We start from the raw sequence: 15,075 nt of genomic DNA, 5'->3' as shown, positions 1-15,075 counted from the left end.
GATGATAGCTAAAAAGAGTCTTTAAGCACTTTTTTGATGTACCATGGCTGTTATTGTAACGGACAGCAGTAGGTAGGTCATTCTCCTCATATTACCACATAGACTACTGGATATTATTAATGCTCAATTATCAATGAAGGCGGCATCAGATGCTGTGGCAACGTCCAGCCTGAACTGGGCGTGACTTTGGTTTTGCGTAGAAAGATTCCCATGATTCTTTAGTTTGCACATGCGCCGAACCAAATTTCTAAGGTCCTTTTCTCGTCAAGTGTGGAGCGACTAGCACCAAACGAGGTGAGGCCTGTTGGATTTGTCTATTTAGAGGTCTTATTTTGGATATAATATACACATATTATTCAATAATGTGTTGTATGTGTGCTTAGGAAACATTCCTGGGGGTAAATAATGTCACAAATGCCTATTTTCCGCCATTTTATTTGATTTGTTGGTACCGCGTGTACCACATGATATCCGTCGTTAGCCATGTTAGCAGCGAGTTAGTACAGACCATAGTTGTATGGCTAATGTCGCACTTTGAACGCTAACCAGGGAAGTCCAGTCGCTTTTATTGATAATGAAAATAAACTAAAATTCATCCAGTTTCAGTTGCCAAACTTGCATCCCACAATCTGGTGTGTTGAACTCAAATGTTATGACTATGCATCACTCCTGACGAAGTAGCTAATAGTTGAGTTGTCAGCTAAGCTAATTGCCCAGCCATGGTGGTGACGTAAGCCCAGTTGGTAGCTTGAAATAGTTTCAGCCATCCCATATGTTCTTGTTCTGGCCCGCTAAATGATCTTTGCACTGGACTGTAGTTGCCTCAATTCGTGCACAAACACTTAAGTAGTTACGTAACGTTAACAAGTATGCCGGTCTAAAAGTCAGCGACTGGATTGCGGCAACTAGTGAAGTTACAGGGGAAGTTCTCATCAGCGGTAATCGACCAAATTTAATTTGACTGCAGTGACAACCTTTTAATGTTGGTGTAGGCCATAACAGGGCAATGAACAGTGGTTTAACCATCGGCATGTCTTGTTTTCAGCAAACACAATGCAGCTCTTCCTGCGCGCACAGAACACACACACCCTCGAGGTGACCGGACAGGAGACTGTCCAGGACCTCAAGGTAAGAAGGTGTACTCTTACTTATTACTGCTGTTTTAAATCTGTCCACGAAACCACTTATTATAGAGCAAATTCATTAGGTGTACTCGCACAACTCAATAGTGTCTAAAGCTAGTGGCTCATTAACACGTCAAGTTGTGGTTGTAAGTCTAGTTTTAAGCTAACAAACCTTAGTGGATGGTGTGCACTTCCAAGACCTGATCTTGCATGTCTTAAGTATGTCAGAGACCCCACTGACTAACCTCTTTGGGATGTTTGCAGGCTCATGTCCAGACTTTGGAGGGCATCTCTGTCGAGGATCAGGTGCTGCTGCTGGCTGGTACCCCTCTGGAGGACAGCACCGCCCTGCTGGAGTGTGGTGTAACTGAACACAGCACCCTGGATGTTGTTGCCAGGCTTCTGGGAGGTCAGTTTGTAATGTCCATCAGTCATATGCAGCCAAGGCAATATCTACATCAGACACTAGGGGGTCGCTATGACATTGCAATGAGCATCACACGGGACAGTTCAGACACGCATCAGAATATTCTCTATCTTTTAATGGGTTTTATTTGTGTCCGTGCAAATATAAAAGGCTCAGGCGTGTTTAAACCTAATAATCGGATTATCCAATGTGCATAACGGGGTAAATGGCAACTATTTTCTACTGTCACTAACTGTTTGTTTGTTTGTTTGTTTGTTTGTGTGTGTGTGTGTGTGTATGTGTGTGTGCCTCACAGGTAAAGTCCATGGTTCTTTGGCTCGTGCCGGAAAAGTACGAGGACAGACACCAAAGGTGGGTATTGAAAACATTATTTTCTCTACCAACCAATTTGGCTAAAGAGTGTACAGGTCACATGGCTGTCATGTACAGGAATGTCATTGTGTCTTCAATCATTTTATCATTTCAGTTAGATGTATACATTCTGAGCATCACAATAGGATTTTAGTTTCTGTCTCCAAACCCATTATTTGGTCCCTCAGGTCTCTCGAGGCAAAACATGTTTTTACAGCCCATTAGATTAGATTCGACTTTATTGTCATTGCACAGAGTACAAGTACTGAGACAACGAAATGCAGTTTAGCATCCAACCAAAAGTGCAAAATAGCAATAAAAGTGCAGAGTATGTGCATATGTAAAGTGGAATAAGTGAATAAAGATATGTACAGTAATACTTAAGCCGTCCTCTTTAATTGTCCCCCTGATGGTGTGTGTAATGGCGTTGTGTCTGTTTTGCTTTAGGTGGACAAGCAAGAGAAGAAGAAGAAGAAGACCGGCCGTGCCAAGCGTCGTATCCAGTACAACCGTCGCTTCGTCAACGTGGTGCCCACCTTCGGAAAGAAGAAGGGGCCCAACGCCAACTCCTAAGAGCTCTGCTGCCCGGTAGCGAAGGAGAACATGACCAAACTCCTGTTCACAATAAAAGTATAATTTGGAAGTACGGGTAACATGCTTCTTCATTTTACAGCTGTTAGTAATAAAGTTTGAGAATGGGACCATTAACACAAGATAAAGAGTTGTTGGCCTAATGCATTCTTTTTATTTATTTAACCCTCAGAAAACACATTGAGGAAAAAGTCCCTCATTTACAATGGTGCCGAGGGTACATTGAATACATTGAAGTGGAAATAAATATGCATATATATATATATATATATATATATATATATATATATATATAATAGCAACTAACAGTTACAATCACTGCAGGAGAAGTCAGTTGTAAAGGAGATATGGTTGGAGAATTTCCCTAATAATTTAAATGCACAACCTCAAGGAATTTTTGGAGCTCATTCCAAATGTAGGGTGCCTTATGACAGAAAGCTCTTCCCCAATTTAGAGGCAACATGAGGTAAATATAAGGAAAGCCAGCTCTGGGAGCGGGTATGGAGGGTAACGAGGTAAATATAAGGAAAGCCAGCTCTGGGAGCACAGAGTACAGTGGTGTGTGCCATAGCGGTCTCCAGTGGGGTGTGTGTGCCATAGTGGTCTCCAGTGATGAAACAGGGCAGAATGGTATACAACATCCAGGAATTTCAGTGTGCTTTGTGATGCATTCCCATATATAACATCACTATAGTCTAAAACTGATACAAAAACAGACTCAATAATGCGTTTTCTGCCTAGAAAGTGAAGCAGCACTTATTTCTATAGAAAAATCCCAATTTTGTTCTAAGCTTTTAGATGATTCACGTGGTTTAAAATCAAGCTTCTCATCGCTCCAAATGCCTAGGTATTTATAGCTGGTGACCCTTTCCAGAGCGGTACCATTTCTAGAGCAGAGTTTTAAACTGTTAAAATCAGCATTTCTAGCTTTAGTAAAAATAATCCATTTTGTTTTAGCACAATTCAGAATTAGCTTCAGGTTGCCTAACTGCTTCTCTAGCATGTGGAAGGAGAGCTGCAGTCTATTTATAGCAGAGTCTATGGTGTCAGCACTACAGAACAGAACTCTGTCATCCGCATAAACATGAACCTGAGTGAGTGTGGAGGCCATTTTATTAATATATATTCTGAAAAGTAAGGGCCGAAGGACAGAGCCTTGGGGTACCCCCTTGTCAATGTCTATAAAAGAATATATTGCCCACCTTTCCACATTGGGAGCGACCAGTGAGATAACTGTTAAACCACCGTAGGCTCATATGGTCAAAGCCGATTAGTGATATTTTTTTGTGATAATTCTACTACAGCTTCACACCAGTACAGTTTCCTAAGCACTACAGTGTTAGTGCTCAACATATGAGCTAACTGGATTTGTAATTGTTAATGTTTACATGAAACCTGCAAACATCACATACGTGTAATTTAGGGTTAGAATGCTAGGGATGACCGTTTTAAAAATGAAATGTGTGGTTGTGTGGAAATCTAGTCACGGAATATATAATGATGGAAGGCTGTAGTGTGTTTGCATTTAATGACCAGTTGCATCCGTTCCACTTGCCAGTGGATGGGCCAGGACATGGGGCTCGGGCCATTTGTATAATTTGTGATGATACTGGTTACAGATACAAGTCATTGAAGGGAGTAGAAATTAAGCGTTAGTTTATTAAATATATTCCATAGTCAATAATTCAATGCATCTTATTCCTAGTGGTAATTTGGGTGGTACTTGGAGAACGTGAGAAGTGGAAAGATTATCATGTGTGTTCTGAATCTGACCACGTCTTTCCTCAAGCTCATGCAGATATCTTGAGCCTTTGATCGTTGCTGGAGCCCTGACACCTCTGTGTTCCCTGTGAACAGATGGGGTCTCAGACCTGGTGACTCCCAGATAATAGTTAGCATTTTAGGGATACACCCCCACCTTGCTTGCCAAGAGTTAAACGCCTGTGGCTTTCCAGAGAGTCAGTGAAAGAGATTAGGTGGAACTACACTCAGTGAAATCGAACTCTCTCTCCTCCTCTGGTGCACATCATTGAAAGAATAAAACCTGGACCTTGGTTATTCATCACTCTGAATGAGTCTCCAATATTTGGGACATAGATCATTTCTATCATATTCATTCTAGTTCTGATACCACTAGTCACTTCCTTGCTAGAATCTATGACGAAACCCCAGAAACGTCATATGTATATTTTGATTTAAATAGAACACTAATGTAATATAAACTGAACAGCCCATGTGTTCAATTTTACATAGACTATGTTTAATATGATATAGAAATGTCAATGCCCAGGTAGCTGACTTCTGCATATATCGTCTTATAAAACCCTGAATATTTGAGCATCAAGCACTTAAAATGACAACACCACAAAATAAGCAAACTTTTTTTTTTTTATTCAGCTGTACAATGTGGTAGACATGCAACACATTTGACATGTAACCACGGACTGATAGCTGGAGATAACTTCAGTTCCCAAAAAGCAACAATACTCAGTTATATAACACACTGAAAGCAGGCGTATGCTCAGCGACTCACTGGTGATCATCTGGAATGGACATCAATCCTTTGTTTCGTCAGTCAGAATAGTGCATGCTGGGAGAATTCATAGTTTCCATGGTTAATCGATGGACACCAACTCAATTTCAAAATTGAGTTTGGCATGTGGTGGAATTCTGGGTTCATGTGGGTTAAGGTATATACATATATATCTGACTGGCTGACCACTGAGGGTCTATAAGTGAAGACAAAACAAAACATCAAGAGAAAGGACTGAAACACAAGAAGGGCAGTTTACCACCTGGAAGAGAACTAGGAATCATGGGACTGGTGTGTGTGAGTGCGTGTGAGTGCGTGTGAGTGTGTGCGTGCGTGTTTGTGCGCGTGTGTGTGCGTGCGGTGTTGTACTTCCCGTTCCACCCTAACAGTAAAGGATACTTATTGTCTGGCAAGCCCTTCCTCCCGTACGCCCACTCGGACTCGATCTCCACCTGGGCCGTCTCGCCTTTGCTCATCGTCAGCAGGGCTTCATCCCACTGTGTGAGTGAAGACAGAATCAGAGGTGTTCTCTCCATGAAGGATGCTTCTCAACAACACACATGAGTTATGAATGGCTTAGGGGACCCTTAGTTTCTGAACCAATCACAGGTCGATTACTGTTATTCTCAGTAACTCAGACAGCTGGAGGAGCATGGGTGTGTGTGTGTGTGAGTGTGTGTGTGTGTGTAGTAGTAAACTCCACTATGCTTGAATACTATACAATTCTGACATCTTACATCAAACATCAAACATGGCCAGTATAATTTTAAAGTAAACAGATAATCTACTGATTATTTACTGATTTACATTTACTGGCAAACTGAGAGAGTTGGTGAGAGTGGGAGAGTTGTGCTGGGGGAGAATCAAAGATCTTACCCCTCGGATGACTCTGCCCAGTCCCACTTTAAAGAGCAGTGGCTTTGTCTGCCTCTTCTTTCTGGCAACTACAGGGGTGTCAAACATTTCAGTTAAAACGTACTCCATTACTGGCGTCCATCATTTCCTACACATACTCGGATATCTTCACCATTATGTATTGGCCTATTGCAACAGGCAAGTAACAGGTAAGTCTGGTTGTATCAGTAAGTCTGGTTGTATCAGTAAGTCTACTTCCATTTTTAAGTCACATGGTGGGTTAGTTTCTTTATGAGCATGGAAGACCAAAATAAAACACATGAAACATTTCTCCACTAGCAGCTGCCCTTGGCGCATCTACAGGCCAACCTGCCATCTACAGAGCAGCGTAGGTAGCACATCTACAGAGCAGCGTAGGTAGCTCATATTTGAGTCATACCTGCGGGGATGTTGGTGTCAAACACGGTCCCGTCCTCTAGAGTCCCCGTGTACCAGCAGCCTATGGTGTCGCCTTTCTTGGGGAAGTGGACCTTGTCTCCCTTCTTCAGGACAGACTTGGTGTACTTTGGGGGACCCTGTCAAAACAAGGACGGAGGACAGACATTAGACATTTGAAGCCACAAGGACGGACATTAGACGCTTGAAGCCACAATGTGCAAGACTTGCTAGTGGGTGTTAAGAGAAATGTGTGGCTGAAATGTTAGCCTCTTGCGGTTGTTCCTTCCCGTTTTACCGCGGCACATTCCGAAGCACTACTTTTTCATGGACATCATGGCGGTCCAAATCAACGCTCTTCAACATCTTTTTCTGTCTGATTAGTTACGGGGAGGTGCTCACCGAGAAAGCTCAGAAGTCTCTTGTGAAACTGCCCAGGTTGTTCCCCAAGACTGGCTTACAGAAAGCCTTTGTGGCCATGTGTCCAGGTTATGGTATACTGATGAGCATATTTCATATTAGTCTGCTGATGAACAGATTTCAAATTTAAAAAAGTACATATTGTATTCTTGTGTATCTCCATCAAGTGTCAGTCTCAATTAGGCTTATATATTCCCTGAATTGAAATAACAGTATTTGCATATAATCAAAGGATATGAGCAAACTAGAATAGAGATAATACCTCATAAACGGCCTCCACTTTCTCCTCTTTGGGCTTGTCGTCGATCTTCACATCTTTCACGTTTTGGGTCACCTCCTCAACCGATTCATCGCCTTTAAATCTCTTCTCAAACAAATGCAAGGGTTACTTCAGGCGGACAAGGACCACCATGAAATGGAATGCAGTGTGGGTGACTCAGACAACGTGCGTCTTTAGAACACCTACCTTGGTCTCAAAAAGCTGGTTGTAGGCTACGATTAGCTGTTCTTTTTTCGCGGTTTTTGCAACATTCTTTAGGTTTCCCAGTAGCTTGTGTTCAGATAGAAACTGGAGGGGGAAAAAAAACACATTTTCTACAGTCAGAATAACGTGAACTTAATTAAGGCAAGATTTGGTTTAAGTGTCAAGGAACACAAAGCTGAAACACATACACCAGCTACAGAGAGCATACACCGGCTAGAGATACACTTCCCATACCCGTAATAAAGTGTAAAATCACACAGCATTATTTATAGGAAGCGTTTGCAAAGCTAGTCAGATTTCCTAACACTAATTCCTGCATGCAGCAAACTCGAAACCTAACCCCCATGCGGACACAACGCAGCTAGATACCGAGCTAGCATGTGTAGCCGGGTAGGTAGCGAAAAGCTACATACGGTTTAAAAGTCTACCGTGCATTGTTTGGACACCGTTTTGCGGTAACCATGTGTGAACCATACCGAGTGTGCAGCGTTATCCTGTATAAACGTTATAATGTCTTTCTTGGCGAGATCATCATTATTGAGCTGCTCATCGCTCCATTCCCTCGTCGGTTCAGCAGCCATCTTACAAGTTTACTCTATGAACTTTGACCCTGCGCAAGAGAACTGACTCGAAATTACACATCTAAATAATGAATGACTGTGTTACAATCTTTGCCCTCGATTTGAATCATACGATCAATTCATATTTTGTTGACATTTTTTTCAATATCTTGATCAGTAGAGGATCACCACAAGAGCGTTTATTTAATGTTAAGTCACTGGAATGAAGAAATAAAAGTACATACCATTTATTTCAGAATAAAAGCATAATGTCGTTGCAAAAACCTAGTATGTCATGTTTAGCCTTTTACATGCCATTACATAATATATACAATATTATATAAAATAAATCACAAGAATAAATCATTTGTATTTGTTATTTTGTAAAACCATCTGTAATTGGTAGTTATTATAACCAAACTAACTGGAAAGGAGTGTATTATATCAAAATAACAAGCAAAAGAATTGTGTGAATTTGGAGAGGTTGGGTAGTTGAAAACCAAAATCTATGAAATGCATTGCATAAAATATTATCAAGCATTCTTTGCATTGCAAAATCCCAGTTAAACAGAAGTTAAAGAGGCAGTTTTGCCTATAACATATATGATTTCAATAACACTTCTGATGACGCACACACTATTCCACACATCAAAATGAGATCAAAAGTGAGTAGGGCAAATGCGGCATCTTAAAGCCGATAAATCACACACCTCCTTCCCGTACCCATAATGCACTGTGTTGATTACTCCTCCTCCTCCTTCCCATAATGCACTGTGTTGATTACTCCTCCTTCCCATAATGCACTGTGTTGATTACTCCTCCTTCCCATAATGCACTGTGATGATTACTCCTCCTTCCCATAATGCACTGTGTTGATTACTTCTCCTTCCCATAATGCACTGTGTTGATTACTCCTCCTTCTCCTTCCCATAATGCACTGTGTTGATTACTCCTCCTTCTCATAAAGCACTGTGTTGATTGTTGTTGTTGACTGTTTAAGGTTCAGCACTGTGTTGATTGTTGTTGTTGACTGTTTAAGGTTCAGCACTGTGTTGATTGTTGTTGTTCAATCAATCAATCAATCAATTCAATTTTATATAGCGCTTCTCTATATACCCGAAGTCGCTTTACAGAGTCCAGAGTCCAGTAGCCATACACACACAGTCATACCGGTGGTGGTAAGCTACCTCAGTAGCCACAGCTGCCCTGGGGCAGACTGACAGAAGCGTGGCTGCCAATCAGCGCCAACGGCCCCTCCGACCACCACCAACATTCATTCATATTCATACAATGCAATGCATGTCTTTATGATGGTGGGGGAAACCGGAGTACCCGGAGTAAACCCACGCAGGCACGGGGAGAACATGCAAACTCCACACAGAAAGGACCTGGAACGACCTGGAAGGACCGGGATGCGAACCCAGGGCCTTCTTGCTGTGAGCCACCGTGCTGCCCCAAGGATCAGAAGCACATTCAACCCTCACAAAAAGTAGCTACATGTTTATTGATGGTGCAAAATGATGGTGCGTTGAACACCGTGTTGAGTTATGCAAGCGTTCCAACTACGGCAGCTGAGAAGGCCAATCTTTCCGTTCTCTTTTGGCGGGGTTCATTTACATGTCACTGCTAGTTGGGTTACACCTCTGACACACGCACACACACACACACCTTCCAAACAAGAGAAAACACCTCAAAACACCGTTTGATTGGGTTACACCTCTGACACACCCTCCAAACAAGAGAAAACACCTCAAAACACCGTTTGGAGGAAACATGTTGTTCAACCCCGGAGCTAAACACAGTTGCACAGTTTTCAGATTGAACACGCACCAGGTCATGTTCTAGTTTCTTTACAGTCATTATATAGATAGATAGATAGATAGATAAAACTTTATTGCCACACAACAATTACCACACAACAATGTTGGTGGTATTATTTTTGTCATAGGTAGCTCAGTCCAATAAGGTGGGTGGAGATGGGGGTAGAAAAAGTCAGAAAGAGTCAGCTTTGGGAGTTCAGGGGGGTATTCCACGTACGTGGTTTAGTGACAAACCTGGATAAGTTAACTCAGAGTAAGTGGTAAACCTCCTAATAAAAGAACCCCCATTGGTTCATTCTCCTAGCAAAACAACGGGTTTTGACACTCAAGGTTTGACACTAAACCACGCCCGTGGAATACCCCCCAGGAGTCTGATAGCAGAGGGGAAGAAGCTGTTATTGAGGCGCGTCGTTCCAGCTCGCATGGATCTGTAGCGTCTTCCAGAAGGCAGCAGTTCAAAAAAGTCATGGCTTTGATGGGCTTCAGTCTCTGATTATTTTCTTTGCACGTTGCTGCTCTCAGCATACAAGGAGAGGACTGATGGAAGGTCACAACCAATAATGTTGGAGGCTTTGGTGACCACTCTCTCTAGAGTGTCAGAACTTCCATACCAGACAGTGATTGATGCGGTGATGTGGCTTTCTAGAAGAGCACCAAAAGGTGTTTTTTCACACGAAACTTTTCCAGTTGTTTAAGGAAATAGTCTTTGTTGGGCTTTTTTGATAAGATGGGTGGTGTTAATATCCCATTTCATATTTTAGCTGATGTAAGAGCCCAGAAATGCAAAGAAGTCTGTAAGGGTTACGGGCTGGTCAAATATATTAACTAAGGCTTTGGTGTTAGGCCTCCTTCTCAAGTCCACAACTATTTCCTTCGTTTTTGAGGCATTACAGTTTTTGCCTATTGCTTACACACGTTTTGCTAAATTTGGCTCATTGTGTCAAAACTCTACACACAAGCAAATAAGACAAAACACTGGGAAATAAACCATTCGCATCTATGTCAAATTGAAACTCTGCTATCAAAACCTAACAATACTTTGTCAAAATGTCACTCTGATGACAAAATGATACCCACTTGCATCATATGAATACACTTTCAGATCAGCAGCAACACACTAGTCTACTTTATATAAAAAACTGCAGTCTTTTGTTTTCAATGTTTTTATTCAGTTCCATAGAGGGCATGTTTTCACAACAACCAAAAAAATGAAATACTGAATTCAAAATCATTACATTAGTATATTTTACAGTACAGTAAATTCAGTTAAATCAAAAATAAAACAAACAATACACTACTGTAAACACAGAAAAACACAATTGTGCGCAAGTGGGCTTATGGATCCTGCCGTCTGTTGGGGTCTGGCCACAGGATCTCATCAACATCACAAGCAATGTCTTCTCTCGCTAAGCATCGGGGAAAATATCCCCTTGTGTGGCGAATCCATCCCTGGATTGACCTCACCTCGATGTCTCCGCAGGCCTGTTCCATTGCCTGCAGAAGAGGCATACGGGCATGTGGTTGGTGGTCATATACGCGCCATCTCCAAGCGGAAAAGAATTCCTCTATAGGATTTAGAAATGGCGAGTAAGGGGGCAAGTACAGAACTTCAAATTGATCATGGTTGGTGAACCAGTTCTGGACCAGAGCAGCCCGATGGAAACTAACATTATCCCAGACAACAACAAACCTGGGCTGCTCTGGTCCATCCTGTACAAGTGCATCTAGAAATGTGATTATGTGTTGCGCATTATAGGGACCCAGTTTGGCATGATGGTGCAGTAGCCCTCGAAGACTTATGGCAGCACACAATGTGATGTTTCCCCTGCGCTGCCCCGGGATGTGCAAAATTGCCCTTTGGCCAATTAGATTACGTCCCCGTCGTCTGTTTTTGCTAAGGTTGAATCCAGCCTCGTCAATGTAAATACATTCATGCAGCTGGGCAGCTCCATCCATATCCAAGATTCTCTGTAACAAAAAATACATATTGTGGATGGCTTTACTCAAAGCACACACTTACACTACTACATATACAGAACCGACCCACCCCACCACACAGGTACCTGAATGTATCTATGTGGTACTAATCCAGTGGTACATATTCATCTGTTACTGGACTGCACCCATTCTTTATTGTATATGTAAAGGACTGACACATACCTGTACATATTCATGTCGACGTTCTTTGACCCTGACACCGTTCCTCTCAAATGGGACCCTGTACAGTTGCTTCATGGTCATGTTGTGCTTTACCAAGATCCGTTTGATAGTTGTAATGCTTACTCGATTTATGTTGTTGAATACTTGCCCATCTGCAAGTATTTGTTGCTGTAGCTGGAGGAGACGGATTGCATTGTTTGCTCTGACTAAGTTCACTATGGCAAGTTCCTGCTGTTGGGTGAACAGGCGTTGGCGTCCAACCCCAGTAGGTCTTCTAGCCATTCTGTAGAAAAATGCAACCACAAATTGTTCTCGTTTGCTTCTTTTTTACAGTACTGTGTATACTGAACTTCACTGTATTTACCATACACAGTACTGAAACATCTCAACACGTTATCACGGTATGTTTCACAAAACTACCACTTTTGTTGAAAAAGGAGCATTAGCCACCCTGGAATACAATACATGTGATACAGTAACGTGATATGGTACAGTACTGTAAATACTCTAGATACATTCTGAGTAGAGTAGAGAGTTGAAGACATACCTGTTTTCCAGTCGGAATGTCCTTATTATGGATGAAACTGTGAAGCGGCTTAGATTAGGATGGACTCTCTGCCCAGCTTCCCTCATAGTCAGGCCATGGTTTATGACATGGTCCACCAAAGTTGCTCTTATGTCATCCGAAATAATGCTCCTTGCGTGGCCTCTTTGACCACGTTCTCCTCTCTCTCGCTCTCTGTCCTCCTCTCTTCCTCTTCCTCTTCCTCTTCCTCTTCCTCTTCCTCTGCCTCTGCCTCTGCCTCTGCCTCTGCCTCTGCCTCTGCCTCTGCCTCTGCCTCTGTCTCTGTCTCTGTCTCTGTCTCTGTCTCTGTCTCTGTCTCTGTCTCTGCCTCTGCCTCTGCCTCTGCCTCTGCCTCTGCCTCTGCCTCTGCCTCTGCCTCTGCCTCTGCCTCTGCCTGCCTCCATGCTTGCAAAGTTGTCAAAATGGCTTAACTGAGGCCTTTTTGTAGCTGGGTGATTGGTGTTCAGTTTTGTAAGTAAGTGTTTTCAGGTGTGTGTCTATGTCTTTTCAATTAACCAATGTGTGTTGTATTTTGAATAGATGTGTTTTCCCAATGGTACCCTGAGATTTCATTTTGAACTAAGTGTCTTATGTATGAAATAGTGTGTAGTGTCTAGGAGCAAGTGTGTTGCAGAAAGGAGCAAGTGTGTTACAGAATTGCAACTAAAGTGCAAAGCAGCGCTTTTGTTTAAGGTATTGTTACACTTTGTTTAAGGTATAGTAACAACAACTTCAAGTTATGTTACTTTGGTTTAAGCATGTGTCTATAGTGTTCAAGCAACGGACAAAAACTGTAAGATGAAGCTTGTTCTTGCTACACCAGTCTACAGCCCAGTTCACCTCCTTGTTGTACTGAGACTCATCCTCATCTCTGATTAGGCCGATGATGGTGGTGTCATCTGCGTACTTCTTGACAGAGTGGGGGTGAGATCTCAGGTCATTCGTGTAGATGGACAGAAGAGGAGATAGCACACAGCCTTGCGGCACACCAGTGTTGAGGGTCAGAGGTCATGATGTAGCGCACCAGTGTTGAGGGTCAAAGGTCATGATGTAGCGCACCAGTGTTGAGGGTCATGATGTAGCGCACCAGTGTTAAAGGTCAGAGGTCATGATGTAGCGCACCAGTGTTGAGGGTCAAAGGTCATGATGTAGCGCACCAGTGTTGAGGGTCAAAGGTCATGATGTAGCGCACCAGTGTTGAGGGTCATGATGTAGCGCACCAGTGTTGAGGGTCAAAGGTCATGATGTAGCGCACCAGTGTTGAGGTCATGATGTAGCGCACCAGTGTTGAGGGTCAAAGGTCATGATGTAGCGCACTAGTGTTGAGGGTCAAAGGTCATGATGCAGCGTTCAAACTCACTCATACTGGACCCATTTCAATAATGAATTGTCAATTAATTGTAGTAAAAGACCCAAAAAGATCCAAAAAAATACGGCCCAGGTTGAAAAATCACGAAGTTTTCCATTAATTAACAAGTAGCTCAGTAGCAAGCCCATCAATTAACATTACTGGCAACCAGCTAGCTCAAAAGCGTTAGTGCTTTAAGAACATACAGGATCTACAGTTTGCCTCGAAGTTAATGTAACATAACATATCAATTGATGTTTAAGGAGACACTACCTTACGTATCTTTCAAACATATAAATGTTTTCATGCTACATGTAGCCTCCAGCTTCCCCTACCTTGGCCAGACACACACACACACATACACACACACTTCCCCTACCTTGGCCAGACACACACACACACACACACACACTTCCCCTACCTTGGCCAGACACACACACACACACACACACACACACACACACACACACACACACACACACACACACACACACACACACACACTTCCCCTACCTTGGCCAGACACACACACACACAAGCATAATGATTACACATCGGACTTCACCTACAACACGGAGTCATGCCACATCCAGAAGTTCTCTGATGACTCTGCTGTTGTGGGATGTATCAGGGATGGACAGGAGGGTGAGTACAGGAGCCTGGTGCACAACTTTGTGCAGTGGTGCAGACACAACCACCTGCAGCTGAACACCTCTAAGACCTTTAGGAGGTCTCAGCCTCCTCTGCTACCAGTCTCCATCGAGGGGGTCAGTGTGGAGGTGGTCAACACTTACAAATACCTAGGAGTGCATCTGGACAATAAACTGGACTGGTCAGCCAACATTGATGCAATCTACAAGAAGGGTCAGAGCCGGCTCTACTTCCTGAGGAGGTTGAGGTCCTTCAATGTCTGCAACAAACTCCTGCGCATGTTTTACCAGTCTGTGGTTGCCAGCGTCCTCTTTTATGCTGTGGTGTGCTGGGGAGGCAGCATTAAGAAGAGGGATGCGGGGCGACTGGACAGGCTGGTGAGGAAGGCGGGAGCTGTTGTGGGCACCGAACTGGACTGCCTCACAACGGTGGCGGAGAGAAGGACCCTGAGTAGGTTGCTGACTATCTTGGACAATCTCCACCACCCACTACACAGTACTGTCAACAGACAGAAGAGCATATTCAGTGGCAGACTCCTGTCACTGTCATGCTCATCGGACAGGCTGAGGGAGTCCTTTGTCCCCAGGGCCATTCAGCTTTTTAACGCCACGCAGAAGGGGAGGGGGAGGGAGATGGACTTCTCTGCATGAGTCTACCTCAGTGTGCCATGCACAGACTTTACCACTTACATATTCTGCACTATCACTTTGCTCTTTGCACTTTCCAAACACACACACACACACAAGCACAA

At 43.1% G+C, this 15,075-nt stretch overlaps 2 protein-coding genes across 2 annotated transcripts; one reads left to right on the top strand and one right to left on the bottom strand.

Moving 5' to 3' along the window:
- The first annotated feature begins 225 nt into the window (after positions 1 to 225).
- Positions 226 to 2,545, top strand: faua (FAU ubiquitin like and ribosomal protein S30 fusion a). The gene is made up of 5 exons (XM_042709873.1): positions 226 to 294; positions 1,046 to 1,128; positions 1,389 to 1,533; positions 1,847 to 1,902; positions 2,350 to 2,545. The coding sequence occupies exons 2-5, from the start codon at positions 1,054 to 1,056 to the stop codon at positions 2,473 to 2,475; spliced, it is 402 nt and encodes a 133-aa protein (XP_042565807.1). The 5' UTR covers positions 226 to 294; positions 1,046 to 1,053; the 3' UTR covers positions 2,476 to 2,545.
- Positions 2,546 to 4,863: 2,318 nt separating this feature from the next.
- Positions 4,864 to 7,852, bottom strand: fkbp3 (FKBP prolyl isomerase 3). The gene is made up of 7 exons (XM_042709872.1): positions 7,697 to 7,852; positions 7,203 to 7,304; positions 6,999 to 7,100; positions 6,321 to 6,456; positions 5,903 to 5,970; positions 5,426 to 5,523; positions 4,864 to 5,163 (listed from the first exon to the last, which is right to left on the bottom strand). Exons 1-7 carry the CDS (start codon positions 7,799 to 7,801, stop codon positions 5,109 to 5,111), a joined length of 666 nt encoding a protein of 221 aa, XP_042565806.1. The 5' UTR covers positions 7,802 to 7,852; the 3' UTR covers positions 4,864 to 5,108.
- Positions 7,853 to 15,075: the final 7,223 nt, after the last annotated feature.

Source organism: Clupea harengus, chromosome 15, assembly GCF_900700415.2.
Source record: "Clupea harengus chromosome 15, Ch_v2.0.2, whole genome shotgun sequence".
Classification (NCBI taxonomy): Eukaryota; Metazoa; Chordata; class Actinopteri; order Clupeiformes; family Clupeidae; genus Clupea; species Clupea harengus.
The sequence above is the reverse complement of the archived record's forward strand: the minus strand, read 5'-3'. Positions and strand labels throughout refer to the sequence as shown.

What these genes read in the sequence shown, in the direction of transcription:
- faua (XM_042709873.1), top strand. Translation starts at nt 1,054, where the DNA reads ATGCAGCTCTTCCTGCGCGCACAGAACACACACACCCTCGAGGTGACC. An exon ending in AGACTGTCCAGGACCTCAAG is followed by an intron (nt 1,129 to 1,388) that starts GTAAGAAGGTGT and finishes GGATGTTTGCAG; the next exon opens with GCTCATGTCCAGACTTTGGA. An exon ending in TGTTGCCAGGCTTCTGGGAG is followed by an intron (nt 1,534 to 1,846) that starts GTCAGTTTGTAA and finishes TGTGCCTCACAG; the next exon opens with GTAAAGTCCATGGTTCTTTG.
- fkbp3 (XM_042709872.1), bottom strand. Translation starts at nt 7,801, where the DNA reads ATGGCTGCTGAACCGACGAGGGAATGGAGCGATGAGCAGCTCAATAAT. An exon ending in TGACACCAACATCCCCGCAG is followed by an intron (nt 5,971 to 6,320) that starts GTATGACTCAAA and finishes ACACCCCTGTAG; the next exon opens with TTGCCAGAAAGAAGAGGCAG. An exon ending in AAGGGCTTGCCAGACAATAA is followed by an intron (nt 5,164 to 5,425) that starts GTATCCTTTACT and finishes ACATGAACCCAG; the next exon opens with AATTCCACCACATGCCAAAC.